The sequence below is a fragment of the Gavia stellata genome, chromosome 12 (genome assembly GCF_030936135.1).
Source record: "Gavia stellata isolate bGavSte3 chromosome 12, bGavSte3.hap2, whole genome shotgun sequence".
NCBI lineage: Eukaryota > Metazoa > Chordata > Aves > Gaviiformes > Gaviidae > Gavia > Gavia stellata.
The window spans coordinates 12913763-12936050 of record NC_082605.1 but is presented as its reverse complement, the minus strand read 5'-3'; the positions used below and the strand labels follow the sequence as shown (position 1 = coordinate 12936050).

Below are 22288 nucleotides of genomic sequence, written 5' to 3'. Positions count from 1 at the left end.
CTCCACCAGCTCCCTCCCCTCTCCCTGTCACCAGTGCCATCCACAGGCATGTGTAGGGATGGGGATTTCGGGGAGCAAAGGGTTTTTCTTTCTTTCCCTTTTTATTATCTTGTTTTTGGTGCCTGCTCCATCCACAGCGCCCAAGCTGGTTGTGGCTGTGGCTGGCGGGGTCGGGGGAATAATGGGCAATTAGGTTTTATCAGCAGGATCATACAAGGAATTCTGTCCAATTTCACAGCATCCGTCTGTCACATAATGAGAGACCGACTGACTGCTCACAGGCAGCCCTCACTACCCTCCTCGCTCTCTTTTCTCCCGTTTGGAGAAGCAGAGGAGAATTTCTTAACTGGAAAAATCCCCAAATCCCACCCAAAATGAGTTTGCTTCCTCTGACAAAGCAGCTTTGCCCATTCCCATTCCCTCTCTGGAAGGTAGCAGGGAAAGGGTGGGAGCACGCCAAGCCTCAGGATGGTATGAGACTCTCCAAGACCCCCACACGTTAACAGCACAGGGATCCCTCACCCTCTTTGCACTCCAGGGCCACCCGGGACTCCAGGTTGTCCATCTGCAGCTGGAGGCGTTTCAGGGTCCGGTCGGCATCCCGAGACTTGCGCTTGTAGGCGATGAGGACGATGATGATGATGAGGAGGAGCAGACCGCCCCCGCCGCCGATCCCGATGATGGCGGGCAGGGTGAGCAAGCTGTCTGAGTAGATCTGCAGCGTTCCCGGGGAGAACTCAAACCCTCCAGCCTTGATCTACACCATGTTGGGAGAAAAAATGGACCTGGTGTCAGCGGGCATGCACCCAGGGCAGCCCTCCCCACCATGCCTACTGTGCTGGGAACCGGCCGATGACTCCCAGCCCAGGGGAAGAAGGATGCGGAAAAACACTAGGGTGGCAGGAGCTGGTCTGGAGCAGCACGGCACGCTGTAATGGGATGCAGGACACATGCTGCCAGTGCACGCGGAGCAGGCAGAGAGTTTGATGTCGCATTCAGACAACATTACAGTAACAGATGGGATGTGAAACAAGTTCCCCTACGGGTGGGGAGCCTGGGGGGGGACCACGCCGGGTCCCTTTCAACCTGGCAGGGTCCTGGAGCGCAAGCACCACTGCGCTACAACCCCACAAACAAAGAAGCCTTCCTTACAGTGTGAGCCAGCACTGGGGGGAAGGGATGGGAACCCCTCCCCGCCTTGGCACAGGCTGTGCCTTGGCACCCAGCGGGGAAGGGAGGTTGTTGGCAGGGCCAGCCAGGGCCACCCAGGGTGCAGGAATGCCCAGCTGAGCGTGCCACGGAGGAGACAAAGTATTTGGTCCTACCAAACATGTAATTAGGGAGAGTGATGCCCAGGGAGCGGGAAGTCGGCTCCTGAGGATGCTCCCGCACATGCACTGACTATCCAGTCCTCATCCAATGACAAGCACACAGCGGGGCTGGTGCCAGGATAAAGACTGAAACTGTGTGACACACGGGACATGAGAAGCAAAGGCACTGGTGTCAGCCCTTACCGTGACTTTGTGCTGGCCAGTGAGGTTGGGGGACTCGCAGAGGAGCTGGGTCTCAGAGACGGTCAGCGTGCAGGGAGTATCTCCGATCAGCACCGTGTAGTTCAGGCGGGAGTTACCCGCAGCAGGCGGGAGCAGGTTCCTGCCCTTTGAGGGAACAGGGAACATGATTGTCAGTTGTCATGCAATGAGGAATGCTTAAAAAACCCAACATAAATCAAATTCACGCTCTCACAGTGCAGGACTTTGCCCCAGGAAAGACAAAAAGCCACCTCCATGGAGGGACACATCCCTACCCCTCTGCCCCTGGGTGCACGCTGCCTTACCTTGAGGATGAGGGGAGAGCTGGGCTTCAGCTCCAGCATCCCCGTGGGGCTGAGCGGCTCGAAGACAGGGTCCGGGTAGTAGACAAAGTTGGTGGTGTTGATGATCAGCAGGGCCTGGACGTTATCCATGACGAAGCCAATCTCATCCGGGCGGTCGCCGACCTCTGGAGGGCTCCTCACCGGGTTGTCAATGGAGGGTGCATAGCACACCATGGTGGTGTCGTTGTAGACAGTGCAGTTCTGCAGGAGGTGTGGACCGAGGTCAGACCCGGCTCCCAATAGGGAGATCAGGATCGGACCCCACAAGGACCTCCTGCAAGCAGCAGCTCTGGACACAGGGTTTAGACTTGGGATCTCCTGTCCTGTGCTGTTACAGCAACAGGTGCCACATCCCACCCCAGGGCAGAGAGAGACTCCTGTCTGCAATGGATGTGCAAGCGGTGGCAGGTGGGAGCTTGCTGGGGATGGGCTCTTTCTGTCACTATCCTGCAGACATCCCACAAACCTCCCATCAGTTTTGCACACTCAGATCTCAACCCTCTCCCAGCAGCACCTGGCCGGAGGCTCTGCAGGGAGATCGGTGCCTCTCTTTGGGTGGCAGCCCCTGGACCACAGCCCTTCTACGCCATCACACCTGATGGGCAAGGGATGCACCTTCTGTCCTGCGTTGCAGAGGGACAGCATCCCTCTTCCTTGTGCTCTGCCCCCAGCCCCAGCCAGCACCACTTACATTCTCCCTTTCAGAGCTGCAGTACTTGGCCCGGATCCTGGGCTCTTTGATGGTGGCCAGGTTGGTGCCGGTCACAGTCAGCAGCGTCCCACCACTAAAGACATGGAGACGATGGGTTAGGAAAGGCAGCTTGGCACTGGGTCCCCAATTCTGGGAGGGAAGCACCCATCCTCACCAGCCAGACACCTATCTGCCCCAGCCCGTGTGAACCACAATGCCCCGGAGACCTCTTATCCCACCTAGGTGTCACCAGAGCCAGCAGGATCTGGCATTCACCACCACCAAATCATCTCAGCTGACCCAAGGGCCAGCTAGAGATATAAAACCTGCTAATTAACAACCCACCCTGCGTCCAGGTTTGGGGTCTGAAGGCAGCTCCCAAGCTAAACGAGACCAAGTGTCCATGATGGGAAAGCATCCTGAGAAGGAGGAGGTCCTCTCTGCCACCCCCTTCTCCACCACGCAGGCAGCAGGTGGCAGGGCAGGCTGAGCCCTGCCGGGTTTTCTCCACGGCTTGGTGTTAAAAGCCCCGTGGTCCTGGAGAGCTCGGCCATGCCCCTGGGGACCTCACTCCTCATCAATACGCTGGGGAAGGTTTCCCTTGGCACTAGCGCTTAATGGATTCCTTTGCCTCCTCTCCAGCCAATTCAAACCTTTTAGAAAAATACGTAAACATTTCAAAAAATCCCCCGATGGGAAATATTTTAATTTTATTCACTGCTGCCAAATGTCAAGCTGAAATTAAGCAGATCCAAAGCACTCTCTGCTCTTGCCCCCTGCCAGGCTGAGCACTGCAGGCCAGGAGTTATCAGGGCCCTGGTGCCAAGGCATTGCTCACGCTCCTCTCGCCACATCTCTGGAGCACAGCCCGGAGGCTATTGCAGCAGTACTGGGATGTACCCATTAGGAGGGGTGGGAAAACAGCCCCCCCTTACATCCCACAAGCTCCCTGCGGGCACCCCTCAAATCACCTGTTGATGCTCCACTCAGGATCAATCTTCTGGATGGTGGGGTCCTCCGTGTAGTTATACTTCACCTCCGGGTTGCTCAGCTCTGCCCGGTTGATGTTGATGAGGATGGGGGAACCGCCGGGGGTGTGCCCTGGGGGGGTCCTGCACCGGATCTCACGGGCGCTTCTCCTGGGGCAGAAACGCACAACCCATCAGAGCCCGGGCAGGAGGGAGGTGAGGGCGGCCGGCAGCGGCCAATGCTGCCCGTGAGCTCCCTGCCCCTCGCCCCTTCTGAAACTGCCAGGGAGGGGAAGAGAGAAAGGAGGAAAAAAAGAAAAAAACCCCAAGAAATGAAACAAAAGAGCCGGGAAAGGCTGAGCCGCTCCTGAGCGTTCCCATCGCGCGGCTGCTGCAAACAGCAGCGATTAGGGCTGATAACCAGTAATTACCGCAGGAAAATATTTAAAGAGCCGCTCCATTATCATCCCTAATCTAAAAATTATCCACTTCATGCCTCAGGGCTTTGTGCTTTTAGAGAAAAATCCCCGTTCTTCGGGCTCTTCCTGCAGCCTCTGACACACAGAGGTTTCAGGGGGAGATGCCTCCGGCCACCGCAGGGTTTGGTTCTTGGGGTCCCTCCTGGCTCCCTAGCACAGGCTCCCAGCCGCTGCTCTATCTGGAGGTCCCGCCACCTCTGGAGGTGCCCGTTACCCATCCTCCGCCACCCTCTGTGCCCCTCACCATGAAAAAGTGCAGGGCCGTCCCCCAATGGTCACAGAGACGTTGCTGCCGGCGTTGAGGTGGCTGCCTTCGATGGCGATCCAGGTGCCGCCAGAGAGAGGGCCCCGGGCTGGGACCACGCGGGAGAAAGTGGGTGTCTGCCAAAGGAAAAGAGCATCCCTGGTGTTGGACAGGCTGGGGACCGAAACCTACGTCCCCAAGCAGCCCCGAGCAGGACCGCAGAGGAGAGGGACCCATGGGACAGCGGTGGGACGCGGCGCTGAGGGCTGGCAGTGCCAGCAGGACCACAGGGAGGCAGAGCAGTGGCAGCCTTGGAGAAATTCAACCAGCACGACCCAACGCTTGCCCAGAGCATCCCCGCCTCTCCCGGGGAGTAACGACAGCCAGCTTTCTAACTCACCTGGAAACCCACCCCAAACCACCCAGGACCAGCCCTGTAACCCGGCACGGGGCTTACCACAAAGGTGAAGCTCTTGGGGGATGTGGCCCGGTAACTGGGCGAGCAGTCGCGGATGCACACTTCTACCCGCGCCTCGTGGACCTTGCTCGGGCTGGCATCTCCAATTTCACACACGATCCTAAGGGATATGGGGAAGGAGCCCTCAGTGCCCTGGCACCGAGATGCAACCCGAGTCATGGTGAGGATGGACCAGTTTCAGAAAGGGGCAGATCTGGCACCAAGGAAAGGTCCCAGGTGCCAGCAGGGTTCATGAGAAACCAAGGCGGTGGCTGTTGGCACTGCCAGCCCTGCGGGGAGCTCCCCAAAGCCTCTGAGCTCCTTCCAGAGTGATTACAACCAGCAGGTACTTCTCTCCCAGTCCGGCCCAGTCAGCCCCATGTCTTCTGCAGCCATGGGCAGCATCTGAGCATAAGCACCCTGACCCCCATGTACCGAAGTGACTTGGAGCCTGCCCACCACTCGCCAGGCACTTACTGCTCAGCGCTGATGTACTCGCTCTCAATGGGGATGCACATCACTTTGCCGACTCGAACGCCCCAGCGAACATCTTCAAACTTCAGGCCCAGGTTCTCGCCGGTGATGGTCAGACGGGTCCCTCCTTGCCTGGGGCCGGTCTCGGGTGACAGCTAGGAGAAAGCATGGCCCCGTCAGCTGAGGGAGCAGAGCCGCAGGGACACCTTGCTCAGGCTGCAGCCCAGGCAGCCACAAGATGTGTGTTACTCCCCCACGAGCAGTGAGGAGCAAATGGGTTCTGATAAATGCCAACGCATCTGCAAGGAGCACGCAGAGTGGGAAAGACCTCCTGAATGACAGCCATGTCCACAAATCCTCCCAGGAACAAGCCAGGAGATACCAGATGTGTCCGAGCAGGGTTGGGATTTGGACACCCCGCTGCAGACGGAACCACCTCACAGGTGACAAGGACACAGGTGGGAAGGAGACAGGGCGGTGTCAGCCACGGCTCCAGCCGAGACAGCGAGGAAGCACATGGATCTGCCTGGCTTTTGACCAGGGCCCACGTCCCCAGAGATGAGGTCCCCACATCCAAGATGTCCTCAAAGGAGAAAGCATCTCCACCAGGTCCTTGTGCACAGCAGGCAGGGGAGAGAAGGGTTTCTCTCTGCCGGCAAACCCTGCGCTGAGGCCAGCTGGGAAGGCAGGGGACCTCACCCCAGCGCCATGCCTCATTTACCAGGATGATGCCCAATAAAGCAGGCAGGTGTGGCCTGACAGACGGCAGCGGGATGAGGGATGAACGGAGGCGCGGGCCCACTGCTGCCTCCAGCCAGGCAATTACAGTTTTGTATCAGCACTCGCCGGCCCCGGGGGCCCAGCGCCCTCCTGTAGCGCTAACTGGGATGAATGGCAGGGCTGCACGCACTGGCGGGGACTGGGGACGGGGCTGGGTCCCCGGTGACACCAAGACAGAGCAGGGGAAAAGGCAGCCGCAAGCAGCAGGCGAGGGAGAAGTCATACCGGCTGGGTTGGTCTAGGAGGAACGTGCGTTCTGATCGAGGAAAAGGGACCATTTTATTGCAGGTGATGCCTTCCTGTGCTCGTGCTCCTGCAGCACTGGCAGAGATCCCCTCTAGCACCGGGAGGCATCTCTGCCAGCGCTAAGCCCAGTGCCTAGACAGGCTCACGCTACAGCCATGCTCACGCTGTGACCAAACACGTGCGAGGTCTTTGCATTCCTGGCAAATCTGGGCGGCTGCAATCCGGGGCCCTGAGCCAGCTGGAGCCGCATCCTCCTCCTTTTCCTCCTCCTCCTCACACAGGGCTCACTCCTGGACATCAGCCCCGCAGCGAGGAAAGGTGGACGAGCAGAGGATGGGGCACATGCAGCAGTGGACACTGTCCACATCCCCAGCCCTGATGGACCACGTAGAGCTGGGGACCGTTTCTGCAGGGCCCCACCTGCAGCCGTCTCCTTTCTGGTGTTAACCACCATCCTCCAGATTCGCACCAGGCTCATCACCTTCAGCACGCTCAAACAGGGGCAGCCGGTCCCCGCCATGCACAGGCAGCGTGCAGGATGAGTCCCAGGCCAGCGGCAGAGCTGGGACCAGCACCCGGGGCTCCAGCTCCCGCCGAGGCAGCCACAGCTCACAATTTACACAGCAACAAACCCCTCTGGGGCTGCGGGGGAACCACCGTTTTCCTAAACCCAGCTCAGCCTCTGCCCAAGTCCGGGATCCGAGCTCATTACAGCAGCTGCAGCCAGCATCAGGTTGGGTCTTCCCCCTAAATCGAGCTCCGCTGGGGCGGCTGGCAAGAAGCGGCTGCTTGTTTGATGTTTCTAAATGAGTGTTAAAAGCTGCTCTGGTGCGTTACATTCCTCCTCCTCCGCGGCAAAGCTGACAAGGGCCAGGCATTCGGGGAGAAATGAGCCCGGGAATGAAATTGTATCACTGGCTGCCCAGCACGGAGAGGTCACTGCTAAACACGGCGCATGGGAGGAGGGAGCTGGCCAGGAGAGTGGGGGCTGCCCCGAGCCTCCCGCTCACCCCCTCCACCTCTGAACCCCCGGCCCCAACAAACATGGATGCTCTTTTGCTAATTGGTTTCACAGGGTCCTTTTACATCAACAAACGGCTCTGGTGGGTGCAAGCAGCGGGCTCACTCCCAGCTCCGGTGGCCACAGTAGGGCCAGAAGGTGCTGAGGGCAAGGGGTTCCCAGCGGAAGGGATATTGCTCTGAGGGTCACAGCCAGCACCGGGCAGAACCCCACAGAGGTTTGGAGGGGGCTTGTCCCTACCACTGAGTGATAGGTGAGTGATTCTTCACCCATGGTCATCTCCCAGCCAAGCCCCACCAACTGTGAAGATGGCTGCACCTGGCCGGCTGGGTTGGAAGAAGGCTCCAGGTCCCCCCAAAATCACTGTAGGAGACTCCTCTTTTCCCCCACCACTCCACACTGCTCCCTCCACACCAGGCTGCTCTCTGGACGATTTCCAAGCCTGCGCACAGCCCAAGGTGCAGGAGAGGGGTTGTGGGAAGCAGCAGGCAACAGGCAGGCTACCAGACGAGCATCATACCAACAGCTACGCACATCCACACCGACCACCAGCTCCCGGGGCACTAACGCAGAGTGGCACCAAGGTCAAGCCCACCTGCTAACACACCTGTTTCTGCTGCACCTGCAACTGCTGCAAAACTTCATAACGATTCAGGGCAGAAGAGCTGCTACCGAGGCTGGACACCATCAGCAGCTGGGAAGCTGCTGTGAGCAGTGTGCATGTGGATGCCTGCAGCCCCGGCCACACGAGCACAGGAGGACAGGGCAGAGCCTTCAGCAAGGCCACTCCGGGCATGACCCGGCCACCAGTCTCCACTCCCACCATTCCCAGGGGTCCAGCTTTGGGAAGTTCAACCTGAGCATGGTGGAAAACCATCAGGGACGGGGAGCCCTGCAGCCCCACACACAACAGTGGACCTCCTCATAGGGATGCATGCTCTGGGGTTTGACCCTGCTCCCTCAGGGAATGGACCCCGTCCTCCTGCCAGCACTCCGCCAGCCCCAGGCAACTCTCTGCAGCCAGGGCTCTTTGCAAGCAGGGACGTTCCAGGGGGAGAGGACACCCCCCTCTCCCCGTGCGGCTGCCACCCTGCACACCGCAGCACCGGTACCCTGCGAGAGGCAGGCGGTGCTGGGGAAGGCGCGACTCTCATTTCCAGCTTCCATCAGATAAGACACTGAAACCCAAACAGATCAGATCCTGTGCTAAGACTCCGGTAATTAACACCAGCGAGGCCTGGCCAGCAGCGGGTAAACAGAAGGTATCCAGCAGAAACACCCACCAGTCAGTCCCTCCTTGTGCACTTGGAGCCTGGCCCGACAGGCATGTGAACATTAATATACACAATCTTATTCAACGAAGGTCATAAAAGCTGTCAGGGAAGGGGAATGATGAACTACCGGCATGCATGGTGACAAGAGGAGGAGCAACGCAGAGCTGCAGCATTCCCAGGATCCTCCAGCCATGCACAGGAGGAGCAGTGGGAATCTCAGAGACAGGCCAGAAAGCCCAGTGCACAGGGGTGGTAGAGAGAGAATTTTGGCCTTGGAAATGAAAGTGGCGACAAGAGATGCTCAGTCCTAAACACCGAGTAGATTTGGCTGCTGTGAGGTGCCACCGGAGACCCCCATCCTCATCACCGTCCCCATCTCCATCCCCATCTTTCATCTCCCATCCCAGTCCCCCGGCACGGGACATCACCGCCCATCCATCCCCACGTACCTTGGTGATCTTGGGGTCGGTGCAGCGGCTGTTGCCGCTGCTGGCATGCATCCAGCTGCTCTCGTAGGCCAGGCAGTGCTGCCGCAGCGAGCAGCGCCTCTCTGACACGCACCAGCCACACTCGAAGCGCGGGTCGGCCTTGAGGCACAGACCGCAGCTCTCCCGCAGGGCCGAGCACTTGTACAGGTGGGCTGCAATGGCAGGAGGAGTGCAGGGGTCAGCATGGTCCCCCAGCCTGCAGGCACAGGATTTGGGGCATCAGGATGCTTTCCCATCCCCGTCCCATCCCTCACTCACCCTGGATGTTCTGGGGGTTATCGATGACGAAGTTCCCATTCCAGACCACGGACAAGTTGACCGGCAGGTCGCTGATGTCGTTCCCTTCATAGAAATACTGCAGGAGGGGACAGAAGGAGGCAGATCCCATTAATCGATGAAGCCCCGACGAGGGGCACAGAGAGGCGTACAACCCCCTTATGTGGATGTCTCCCATCAACCCAGAGGAGAGGGACGGGGGCCTGCTTCGGACTCACTGGCTGGGAACACGCAGGTCTATCAGCCACTGATCAAAGCATTGGACACAGCACATGCAAACCAGTAGGCTGGACTGGCAAAAAAAAGATAAATAAGCAAAATAGAGGGTTTCTAAATAGACCCAAAACCCATTAACACAAAGGTCTGAAGCTGCTGCTGCTGGGAGAGGAGGAAACAGATGGTGTTTCTGCAGCACACACGTACCGCTCCCCGCCAAGCACCCGAGCCCTCCCCCATGTCCTCCCCACTCCAGAGATGCTCAGTCAGATATTTGGGATCACGCTTGTCACTAGTGAAGCTCAGGGAGGACAGGCTGGGCACATGGCAGGAGCGGATACTGTAGAGCCGCTCCCGACACCCGGCAGGAGGATGTCACCACAGTCCCCTCCAGTCCCATCACGCATAACACAATGACACGAAGCTGTGGCCATGCGGCCATGGATGGGACAGAGCCAGGCGCCAGCCTGATGCCATGCCAACCCTCAGAAAGCTCTTGGGAGAGCATCCCTCCCCTCCACACGCCACCTCTACACTGCACCCCCAGCCCCATGCTGTGCTTGGCCATTGGCTGTACCCCGGCCCCAGGACCAGCATCACCACCCCGATCCCCGGAGCTCCCATGCAGGGATGTGACACTGGGAGATCCTGGCCCCCAGTTCCAGGGGACCTGCTGCATGCCTAGACTCAGGCCCCAGCACCCACTGCTGTCCAGATGTACCCACCTCCTTTGCTCCTTCCAGCCTGGCCAGTGCTTCCTCCCCACCCAAAGCCCTCTCCCCTGCCTCAAAACCCAAACCCCAGTCCCAGCAGCCCCATCAATATTCCCCTCACAGCCCCTGCACGCAGACGGAGAGGTTTAATCGATACAGAGGCAGGAAGGCAGTCGGAACCGTCCCTGACAGCTAATGACCTCCTTCGGCAAGAGATTCCCCGCTCCTCGCCCGAGAAAATGACAGGCGTGTCAGGAGAGATTAAATGAATGATTCATGGGTTGCTGGAGTTTGTTAGGGAGTGGAGGACGCGCCAGCAGCGGCTCACCCGGCCACGGGCTTGCCATAGCCCTGCCACCACCTCCAGCCAGCCCGAGCATCAACTTTCACAGCCCTGGTGCCATACCTGGAGGAGTTGGCCTCAGCATCTCCTCCAGCACTGCCCCAGCTGCTGCCCCACAGAGCACATTTGTCCCTGCCAGCGCCAGGGACCACTCCAGTGGGTCTGCTCTGCTCGACCCCCTGCACAGGAGGCAGGGACATGGCCCATGACAGAAGCCAGCATGCCCAGGCGGCTGCAGGAAGCAAGAGATGTTGGGTCCTTCTAACCTCACCGTCAAAGCTGGTCCCTCCCGTGCCGAGTCCCTCCCAACCAGGCAGCATCACCAGTCACAGTCCAGCATCAGACACGGCACCAAAATGGGGCACATGGCTGATGTGAGACATGGCTACAGCAATGCACCCCTCCCTTGACCCTATAAGGTGCAAATGAGAGACCAAGCCTGGTCCTCGGTTACGCGTCCACAGCTTTTGGCTAGTGGTCCTATGTCCAGGGGCCACCCCACCCATACATAGGCTGGAAGACCCCAAAACGCAGCCCTCCCTGGGGACTAAGGCTGATGATGATCAACCGTATGCAGCAGTTGTAAGGCATGAGGCACCCAACTGCAAACTCAACCCCTTCTTGAGCACCCAACAGTTCCACCACCACCACCCCTTTACAGGACGAGCCCCATCACCCCCCACCACGCAGCCTCTCAGACACGGCACCTCTCACAGTCTTTGCTCAGAGGGCCTTCAGCCACATCTCCACCACACACCATCTACAATCAGAGCCTCTCAGCAACATCCCTATCACCAGGCCTGGGAAGATGGAGCCGGAACCGGGCTGGGAGTCCAGATCTGTTCACCTTCCCACCCAAGGACATCCCCAACAGGACCATGATGAGGAGCTGGGCAGACCCGCAGCAGCGAGCAGAGACCATCCCCTGGCAGCAGGAGGGAGCACGTGCTGGGGAGGGCGGCGGCGCGCTGGAGCAGAATTTAGCTGTGACGAGCCACGTGGCAGAGTAAGTGAAATTGGCATTTTCAATTTGTACTCTGACATGTCTCATTTGGGGCCCTGGCATCTCGGGAAGGCATCCAGCCTGCAGCTGTCCAAAACACTTATTTGCATCTCTCTGCCCCGGCTGCTTTTGGAAATTAGTTCTTCTGGGAGGTGGGTTGGAGGAAGAAGAATAGGGGGAGAGGGAGGGAGAGTATTAACTCTTCATGCACCAGCCCCAAGACAGCACACGCACAATGACGGCATCCCTCTGGGAAAGGACAGGGCTCCCCCTCCAAGCCACCGTGCTGATGACGCTGAATTTGTCACGGCGTGGAGCTGGATCGGATGGTGGGTCGCTGCTTCAGCAGCCGGGAGCACAGGGCTGTGCGGAGGGAAGTGGCAGGCAGGAGCAGGAGTTGCGGTCCTGGCTGGCGTTCGCGGTGTGGGATCACTAAGGCAACGCAGATAACAATGAAAAACGCGCCCTCGGCATCTGCGTGCCGATCGGCAGGGTCTCACCTGCCCTGCAGAGACGGGCAGCGGGCCGGCGGCTTGGATGCCATTACTGGTCTCTGTAGGAAGCCGGAGCTGGAGCAGCGGCTCAGCTGTGTGCGGGCAGGAGCTGCGGCTGCGGAGGCTCAGGGCTCAGCCTCCTGGGACACCAAGATCCACCAGATCCCTCTCTAATTTCCAACGCATGTCTTCTTTTGAAGGATATTTTCAAAAGACCTCCCTCCAGCTGCTCTTGCCATAACACAGGCAGGAAGGTGCCCTCTCCATCCATGGGCAGAGCCCGGCCACAGCAGCTGAGCAAAGCGGCAGCCACTTTCCGGCCCTGAAGGCCCCACAACTGGTGCGGATCAGGCCGGGGGGTGCTTACAAGTCTGTACGTCCCACGGGATCCAGACAAGAGCTCAAGGGCAGCCAGCACGTCCCATCACACTGGCTCCTCCCTGCTTCTGGCTAACACAGTGCTAAACATCCATTAAATGCTTAACTGTTATTAACTTCCCGGTTAATCAATTGCTGCAGCTGGCAGTGATCTGGGATGAGCCGCGGGATAAGAGAAGGAGGCCAGGGTGGGTGTGAGCGGGGCGATGCACCTACCCAGGCAGCTCTGCTAGGAGACCACCTTTCACTCTACAAGTGGGACCCCCCAGCTGTGCCAAAGGATGATGCGGCACGGCAGCTGCTGCAAGGACAAGTTATGGGAAAGGAATGTTTGCTCTGGGACCAAAAAATGACAGGCACAGCCCCGAGAACAAACCAATGGCCCCCAGAGGAGAGAAGCGTGCTCTCGCAGTACGGCCCGCAGACGGGGATGGGAGAAAACATGTCATCGAGTGAGTCAGCAACGGAGACGTGAGCGTCTTGGCTCCTTACCTAACCCAGCCAGCCTCTCCGTCTGGAAGAGCCTACAAGGTGAGCATAGAAGGGCTGACAGCGGACGTGCCAGCCCCACCAACCTGGATACAGCTATTCCCAGCAAGGTCTCCTTCTGCAGGGATGCGGTTCAGGTAAGAGGACTCCTTGCCAAGCCTTTCTCAAGGCTCTTCACGCAAAACTGATCCCAGGCATCTACCCAAGTAACAGCTGACAACCTCCGGTGCTTCTCACAGCTCTGATTTTCACACCCGCCCCATCCCACCGTGGGCGATGCCCACCGGCCCGGCATGCTGCAAGGGCTGCAGGCGCCCCTCCCCTGAAGGTCTTACATTTGGTTCTAGCAAGCCCTCTGCTCGCCTGCCCACCCACAGCGATGGGCACCGAGAGCCGCCCAGCTCCCCTTGGGGTGAGGGATTCAGCACTCCGGAGGAAGTGCCTCCAGGGAGCTGCACTCCCAGGGAACAGAGCCGCAGCCAGTGAGGGGGCACCCCAAATCTGGGGGTGGACCTCACTGAGATGCACTTCTGGATACTCCTGCAAGTGCCACAGCAACCAGCCAAAGGCACCAGTCCTTCCCAGCCCAGACGAGGCAGGGCGGCCCCACAGCCATCTCACCCCTTGCCACAACCATCCCACTCCAGCCACAACCCACACAACCCAGCCTGGGAAGGAAGGCAGGGACCCCGCTCTCCAAGGAAGGCAGCGGAAGGGCTGCTCCTCTGCCCACTGTGAGCAAATCCACACATCCAAATTTCCCTTGCAAGCCCCCTCCCTCTCACATGCACCATCCCCCTGGGCTGCATTTCTGGAGGAGCGCTTGGGCTGCAGCTGTGTCCTATTTTTCTGTAGTTGATGACCTCAACTCCTTCCCCGCACTACGGGGACAGCAGTAATGTACATCGCGTCTCGCCAGGGCTCAACTGCAATTCATCATTATTTTATCTGCTAGAATTTAATTGGATCCTATCAAACTCTCCTGATACTCCCTTTTCACTTTAAACACTGCTGCAGGAAAGATAAATGTAGGCACCGCTAGGACAGAGAGCACGGCTTTGTTGGCGAACGGTGCTGGGGTTGTGGGCTTCAATCCTGTTTCCCTCTCCATGGCTGGTTAATTAGAGACACATATACTGGAGGTGTGCAGCGCTCAGAACAGGGCATGTGTGTATGATTTATGTTCCTCTATAAATACACCCTAGGCCTAGTAAAATACCATCATCCACACAACAGCACAACTTGACAGTAACGCTTGGCCTCTGATTCTGGATCTCCTTTTGCTCTTTTCACATAAATCTCCTTTCCCCTCCATCACATGCAAGCTGCTTCACCTGGATTCCTCCTGCACGAAAATCAGCAGGTTGTAAGCACGAACCCAAGACCCTGGGAACACATCAGAGCAACACCCAGGCTCCACCATGGTACAAAAATACACAGAAAGAGTAAATCTAATAGGTTTTGCCTGCCTTCCCAGCATCCATGGCTGGGGCTGGGCATCCTGGTCTCAGCATCCGCAGCTCTGCAGCGCTGGGTACCACTCACACGCCGACCCCATAAGCCCAGCTTGCTCTGCATCCGTATCATTTTCTGACAGGGATAAGCTGCTCCATACGGCTCCTAGGCAAAAATTCCGACCCAAGCCTGGCGGGAGGGGAGTGACCTCCAGAGCCACAGCTGAAACGCATGGGCAAGGTGGGCTGCCCATGCCAGAGGGATCGGCGAGGAAGGAGCCAAAAGGGAGCCAGGGAGGTGACACAGCTGCTCCTCCCCGCATGAGGCTTTGGTTAAAAGGAAAGGGAAATAATTGAGGCGTGAGGCTTAATTTAAAGTGCTGAGACAACAAACTCAAATGCTCATGGAAAGGAGATCAGGGGTTCTTCCTATTTTTACATTTAAAGGGAAAGAGCAGCTCTGGGGCTATTTCAGTCTTAAGAGGAACATTCTGGAGAGAAAAAACCAAACACTTGGTGGTGAGAAACACCTGTAGCCACTGTGCCAAGGACAGAACTAAATCGGGTGAAGTCTAGTGTTACAAGCAGTAGTGCGGATTCGGGACTGTGGTACTTTCCAACAGCAAAACTGTTTATTTTTTGCAGCAATCAGAAGGATGAACCCCGTTGAGGGATGGCAGATGGGAAAGAATGGGCAAAGGCAGGGATGCCTGGAAAATGAAATTCAGGCATTACCTGCACACATTAAGACAGGTGACCACTTCTCCATCCACTGCAAGAAGCAAGCCTGGAAGTGTCTGCCTCCAGAAGATTTGAAGTAACCAATTAACAAAAAAATAGTTTATTGGCAAAGAATTTATTTTAATTAGGCTTTTCTTTTCGCTTCTTTACAAAGCATGCAGAAAACCTTTAGGGTTGCTTTCCTTTTCAACAGCACAAAGAGACCAAAGTGACGAGGCAGAAAAGGGGTTTTTCTGCTTCTTTTTTGCCCTGGGATGCATGGGGAACACCAAGCCTGGTCTCCCTTCAGTTTGCTGAAGATCTATTGGGTGTCTCAAATGATGTTTATAGTCGACACTCAAACCTTAATGAATGGACTGCTGAATATTTAACCAAGACGTCCTTTCTTCAAAGTGCTAACAAGTCATTGGAGTTTGACAAGCACTAAAACTAAACAAAAGACAAAGAGTTTTAAGCAGGCTTGAGTTATTATCCCTTCCATTCACCCGTGATTCAGGAAAGCATCCCTAATTCCGCAGAGTAATTAACCTCTTGTTTAGATCCCATTGAACTCCTGGAAACAAAGTGCACTTAAATGCCTTCCCAAGGCTAGGACATCCATTCCTCAGTTGCTGGCTGGGAGGATGCCATCCTTTCCCTGTTTCCCCACTCACCACAGTGTCCTCCACACCAGGCAAGACCTGAACTCCTAACCCAAAAAATAAATCGCGATAGAAGAGACGGGTGGGTCATGGGTGGGTGACTGCGCGGGAGCCTGAAGCGCTATCAACCAGCCAGATGGACTGCAAAAAAAGACAGGGAGGAGACAAGCATCACAGAAGTGTGAATCTGAATCCCCCACACCATAAAGCAGCCTGGCTAAATGCCCTCAAACGTTAAAGCAGGCAAGCAGACCCTGAAAGCAAGACAGCTTCTTTCAAGCCAAAACTCTCTTCTTCCTTCTGTGAAGCCACCCTGCTCCTGAAAGCCAAGTCTCCTGCCTGAGACCGCAGCCCCATGGAGCTGCTGCCGCCTGCGCAGCCTGCAATGCCTCCCATGCTTTCTCCGGACGATTTACTTTGTTTTCAGAGCATCCCTGCCAATTTTCAGGTCAAACATCCACCACTGTCAGCCCAGGAGAAGGTGTCGGTCACCTCAAGCTGTTCCATTCCTTTGGACAAGAGCTGCAGAGGCCATGCAGCTCGTGACACTGGTGCTGGCAGCCATAGCCCCCCTCAAAAAACACAGGCAGTGTTTTTTGCTTCCGCCTCTCTCTCCTGCCTTGCAAATGGGAGCTTACTGGGGAGAAATGAGTCCAAATGATTCAGAACCCCTCTGAGCCCCACCTCCATGAAGTAAAAGCTCCACACTGGTGCAAGCACCTCTCCCTCGACACCCCACCAGGAGCCACCAGGCTGCTGCTCCTGACACTGTGCAGCCGTGGCACTTCTCGGTAGGCAGCATCCTGCAGCACACACCATCCCAACTGCTTTTAAATGAACTAAGCCAAACTGCACGCTAAAGAATTGTGTCAGAGCAAGCTGCCGGCTCTGTCAGCTGCAGGTAGAGGAGACCTGGCAGGAGGGTGGGCTGGGCTGGGCAAGGGGCTCCAGCCAGGCAAGGGCAGGAGCTTACAAGACATCCCTGCAAAGCTGGGACCACAAGGGATGAAGGACCACAAGCTGACATCTGCTTCCCCAAGGATTTCCCATGCCCCGGGCAGATGCAGTTTCAGCTCCCAGGGTGCTCACACAGCTCTGCACCTGGCTGGGGAACCCCCAGCCTCGGCTCTCTCTTCGGGACAAAGAAACCCCATTTATTCCACCCTTTGCAACAGGGCAGTGGCTCCTCCAGCCCGTTTCCAGCCGCAGGCGCTCCGGCAGTGAGGTCGTGCATGGGTGCACTGCAGAACAGCCCTTGGATGACCAAGCAGGTACCTGGTGTAACCGGCCTCCTGTCAGGACAAGGGCAGCTCGGCTGACTCCCAAGAAACGTCCCACGTGGCTGCGATGGAGACAGAGCAGCCAAGCTTGGCTACCAGCAGCAACAAGACCCCAGCGACGGGACCCCCACCATGGTGATGCCTCTTCGCACACTCATCCATCACATTCCCCTCATAGCACTAACACTGAGCTGTGCAGGTAACGGGTGAGACCGGGTCCAGGGGCAGCTCCACATAGCAAGACAAACCTTTGCTTAAGCCGCCTCGCTAATGGCTTCTTGCAGCAGAGCCCTGCAGGCACCGCTCTGGTCCTGTGCCTCCCTGGAGCCTGCACTTTGTGCTGCTGCGGGCATTTGCCCCCAGACCAAGCACAGACCCACCGACAACGTTTCCAGCCGGCAGCTCAGGACTCGGGACCGGGAGCATTTCTGCTCCTCGCAAACTGCATGTCACGGAGAAAGAGCCCCGGCAGCACGGCATCCCCCCGGCACTGCTGCCCAGGGCAGGGGGCAGCAACTCGGGATGTTCCTCCTGCCCAAAGGCTCCACAGCCCCGGGAGTGCAGGAGGAGGACAGGAGCCAGGGCTCATCTTCAATGGACTCTAAAAGTCACTCATGCCACTAGAGGATGGGGGAGCAGGGATCTGCGCTGGTGTTAGGCTGCAAATGAGCTTTCACAGTGTAAGTGATGGAAAATAAATTTTAAAAGGATTAAATGGGAGGGAGAAGGGAGGAGCCGGCTCCACGCAGTTGAGGGCAGGTTGGTGCAGAGCCCAATGAGACAGCCGAGGAGCTGAGCAATGCCAGCTCCCGGGAGGGGCTATTAACACCCTGGGTGGGTTTGCTTGTGGGCTTGGTGCTCCCTGCACGGGATTGCCACGCAGCGTGGGGCACACACACAGTTTACCAAGGGGCTGTGAAACACCCTCTCACTTAGGGACAAGGCAACTGGAGAGGGCAGGACAGGCAGAGCTGCCTGCAGCAGACAGCTTAAGCAGCAAGGCTGTGGGGAGCAAGGCCAGAGAGGCAGGGAGCGATGCACCAGTAGGGCCGGGATGGAGGGCAGGCAGGCAGGCAGGGGATGAGGTAGCTGCTGGTTGGAGCCGGGGACGGACAGGGGCTGCAGGGGAGGAGGGGAAGCGCTCGTGGGGCTGGCAGGCACAGCTGCTAACGGGGGAGAGTGTGCGCAGCAGGACATGGAGAAGGTGTTAGCTTGATCCTGCCTGTAAAGTGGGATGGCTTGGTAGCAGAGGGAAGCAAGAGGACGCAGAAAGAAGGGGGAGGCAAGGCTCTGGCATGTCTGAGCCAGCTGGCTCCAGCCCAGGCAACTTTCTTCATCTTTCCAAAGCCAATTTCCTTGGAAGTGCTCCTAAAGCCTGGCGGCTTCCCCAGGACAACTCTGGTGCTGATCCTATCCAGAACGACCCCATGCAGCAGCCTCCCCGTGCACCTGGGGGAAGCCAGGGGGAGCACACTCCGCACCCCACAAGCACAGAAGCTCCCAGAACCTGCCTGTGGGAAAGCAAACCTGGCCGTGCAATGAGCTGGTAAGGTCCCAGGGCAGGGCAGGAATAAACAGCTCACAAACAAAGCCCGCGTCGAGGCGAGCCGCACACTCACCGAGGTGTTCTGGCACTGGATGCTGGTGCTGTTGAAGCGCAGGGCGGTGACACGGGTGGTGCTGCCAGGGATGTGGAAGATGCACTCGTAGTTGCGCTGGCCGGACTGCGGCTGGGGCAGGTTCTTGGCCGTCAGGGTGATGGGTTTCACCACACCCACGGGGATGTAGATCTGGGTGGAGGGCAGGATCTGGGGGCAATCCTGCAAGGGAAACAAGGGGCAGCCACTGAGAGGGGAACACCACACAGCCTCCCCCAGCACCCCCATGACCCCCGCCTTGGCTGGCAGGCTGGGTAACGTGCTGTGAAAATACCACCCTGAGCACACGCTTGAGTAAATCCTTATGTGCAGCCAGTCCCAAACCAGCATCTCATGGCTGCTCTGACCAAAGACCTGAAGACAGAAAAGGACAGCACAGAGGAATCTGGTGGCAGGGCAGTGGGGAGTTTTCCACAGCTCAGGTTGATCCAGGCGGGAGAGGTGGGGCGAGGATTCAGCTATGGGACCTGCAACCTGGCCCTGGGACAGCAGCATACATTTGGGCAAAATGACTGGTAACGAGATGGGCTTTAATGCCATCATTGCAGTCAACAGGTTTCAGAGTTAACGCCCACTGGGCTGTGCATTGTCAGGCAACCCCCTCAGCCCTCCTGTCTCCCTTACAGCCTCCATCCCTCTCCCTTCACAAGTGGACAGAAAAGCCTTTTCCCCGATTTGACACTGAAATGTGCTTCTGCAGTGTTGCAGAGAACCTGCTCTGCAGCAAATTTTGCTTTTGCTGCTTCTATCCCCAGGCAGCTCGAAGCAGCATCACCCCAAACAGCCTGGCTGCAGGCTGCCCAGAAGACAGTGGCTCTGGCAAGGGGATGCCGGTGAGTCCAAGTCGGGGAGGAAGGCAAGGGCAGAGCGCTCGGCACCACCCTGCCAGCCCCCCACACTCCCCGGGGACGGAGCCATCGGGAGGGCAAAGCACTCGGCTTTTAATAGCTGCTCCCAGCTGCTCCAGGGAAGCCGGTGAGCCTTGTGTGCAAAGCACAGGGGAGCAGGAGGGAGTGAAAATAAATGAGCTCAGGCAGCAAAACAGCTCCGTGGCCCTGGCGGGTGCCACTTCGGCAACAACAGCCTGATGCAATCCCACGCCATCCTTGCTGAGCCTGGCGGAGGTCTCGCACCTACGGCAGCGACTCCTGGAAGCGTCAGCTTTAAATAACAGCAAAGGAGGAATAATGTGCGCTGAAACGAGCTGCTCCGAAAACGGAAACAGCAGCAGCAGTGCCAGGGGTGGACGCAGCTGCCCCGCTGCTCTCGCAAGGCTGCCGATGGCCACGGGCGGCTGTGGGGGCAGCTCTTGCCCCAAGGCCACTGGCAGCCACACGTGGCCAACGCTGCCCAGCTGCCTCCTGCAGCCCCACAGCGAGCTGGGCTGGACCCTGTGCAGCACCGGGCTTTATCTCAGCCGGTAGTATTAATTGAACTTTCAAAGGATGTAGAGAAATGAAAAAGAAATTGTTTCATTTAGCAAATATTGACAGAAAACCCCAACGCGTTTTACTCCAAGTTTCCTGTTCTTTGCAAGCCTGTATTCACCAAAAGTGCAATTTTTAAGGGAAGAAACTATTTACCCCCAAAACATGCTAAACAAAATGAAAGCAGAGAGGAACAGCGGTGCCAGCCCCAAACCAGAGATGGTGTTGGGGCTGGTACAGTCTGGGGACCCTCAGCACTGCTCTGCTACCTCCCTGCTCTGTATCCCAGCTGCCCCTCTGCAAAGCTGGGCTGCGTTGGGTTGCCCTCCCTTTCAGAATCAGCTCAGGGCTCACAGCAGGGAGACCCTGCATGCCCATTGCCATTTATAATGAGTGGTCCCCACCTCTGCAAGGCGGTGGCTCCCCGCTGGCTCCCGGCACAGAAGTGCTGATGGAGGGAAACGTCCCCGCCTGCTTGATCCCCCTCCGCATTGCAGGGGGACCCCATGGGTGGCACACACCTTTCCCGCAGGGCGCACACACACTTGGCGAGGATTAGATCGCGGCTCACTCTCCAACACCTCCACCTCCTCATTTTTTCCATAATTATTGCTGCCAGCTCGGCTGGGCTGGTGGGTAAGTCCATGCCACCCCCGGTGGGCTCACCATGGATGCTGGCAAGGCCAGTGCCCGGGGAGCACGGCGGGCCCATGTGTCCCTCTCCCCGCGCAGGCAGGCAGGCAGGCGGGCTCGTTTTGCTGACTCGTGGTTTGAGCTCAGTCCCCCCCGTGACGTCACATGCTCCGCATCTGCCTGCAGAAGTGTCTCATCCAGCAAAAATGTCAGCCTGCGCCCAAACAGGAAGCACCTGGTGCTGGTGGGCGCCCGGGGTGCCCGGAGGGGTGGGGGCACTGGGACAACTCATTTCCCCTACAAGCAATTCCAACTGCTGACAAAACTCACCCTGGCACTGCCTGGCACTTGGGAATGCTCTGCACGGCCCACAAAGCTCCCCCTCCTGCTAAAAACAGCCCTCCCGGCAGAGCCCTGGCTCCCAGGAGCAGGGGGCTAAGAAGGGATAGGACAAGCAGAAAAGCAAGACCCCGACATACACATTGCCAACATTGCACAACTTGGATTTTCTCCATTAAAACCATTTTTCTAGCTGGATGAGAACACGACATGGGTGTCCAGGTTTGCTTGGGGAGTTAAGAGCTTCAGAGTAACACTGCAACTGCTGCGGTTTGGGTTTCTCTGTCAGCTCCCAGCTCCAGTTGCAAGGCTGTGCCATCAGCAGAGATGGGGATGAAGGCAGTCTGGAGCTGGGCTTGACCCTGGCTTTTAGGGGTCCCTCACAAAGTCCTCAGCCATCCCCACTGGTGGGGGAATGAAGAACAAACACAAGTGGAACCTGCCTAGACTGAACCAACACACTTGGTCCCTGCAGGCCAGGAGCCTTTCACGCTCTGCAGCAGCTCTGCATCAGGATGCAGCAGGGACGGTCACAGGAGAGCAGCTTTTTGGAATGGGAGACTCCAGCGTCCATCACTGATCACCCCGTGGCCACCGCTGGGCACCACGAGTGAGGAAAAGCGAACAGCAGCCTGTGCTGCTTCATCACCTCTTCCCCAGCCCTGCACTCCGGAGCAAGCGATGGAGGAGGGCGATCTCCAGAGCCCAGGGTTCAAAGCCACCACAGCCAGCAGGCAGGGACATCCCTCCTGCTGCCGCCATTCCCAGGCATTTACGTGAGTGGTGGTTCCTACCCACGCCCCGTTCCTGCCCTGCCACCCCCAGAAATCCAGGTGAACATCCCCAGCACGCCCGAGACAAAAGTGCCATGAGTCGCTCTTTGCGTTTTCGTATAAAACAGCCACTTTCCCACCCGGGAAACCATGGTGAACCATCAGAAACATATTTAAGCGCTGCTATTATCCCCCGTCCCTGCCTCTCCTGACCAGTGCCCACCACACTGCAATGCAGACAGACCAAACCCTGCTTAAAATAATCCTCCCCATTAGATATCCTCCCACAGAGGGGATGGGGCTGGACATCCACCGATAACTTGCCCAGCAGTGCCATGGGCTGGCACTGAGTCCCCTCACCCACCGCACTGCCCTGCCGGGGACTGGGACCAGCCAGGGATGGGGAGGGGACGTCTCATCCCAGCCCGGACA

General features: G+C 57.7%; 1 protein-coding gene across 1 annotated transcript in view; it reads right to left on the bottom strand.

Annotated features, from left to right (window-relative positions):
• The window catches only part of PLXNA1 (plexin A1), a 105888-nt gene that overhangs the window by 27938 nt on the left and 55662 nt on the right, over positions 1–22288 (bottom strand). The window contains 11 exon segments of the mRNA XM_059823554.1: positions 523–757; positions 1515–1658; positions 1838–2077; positions 2568–2661; positions 3539–3706; positions 4259–4395; positions 4716–4836; positions 5193–5344; positions 8960–9150; positions 9257–9353; positions 18646–18846. Coding sequence (XP_059679537.1) covers positions 523–757; positions 1515–1658; positions 1838–2077; positions 2568–2661; positions 3539–3706; positions 4259–4395; positions 4716–4836; positions 5193–5344; positions 8960–9150; positions 9257–9353; positions 18646–18846 — 1780 coding nt within the window.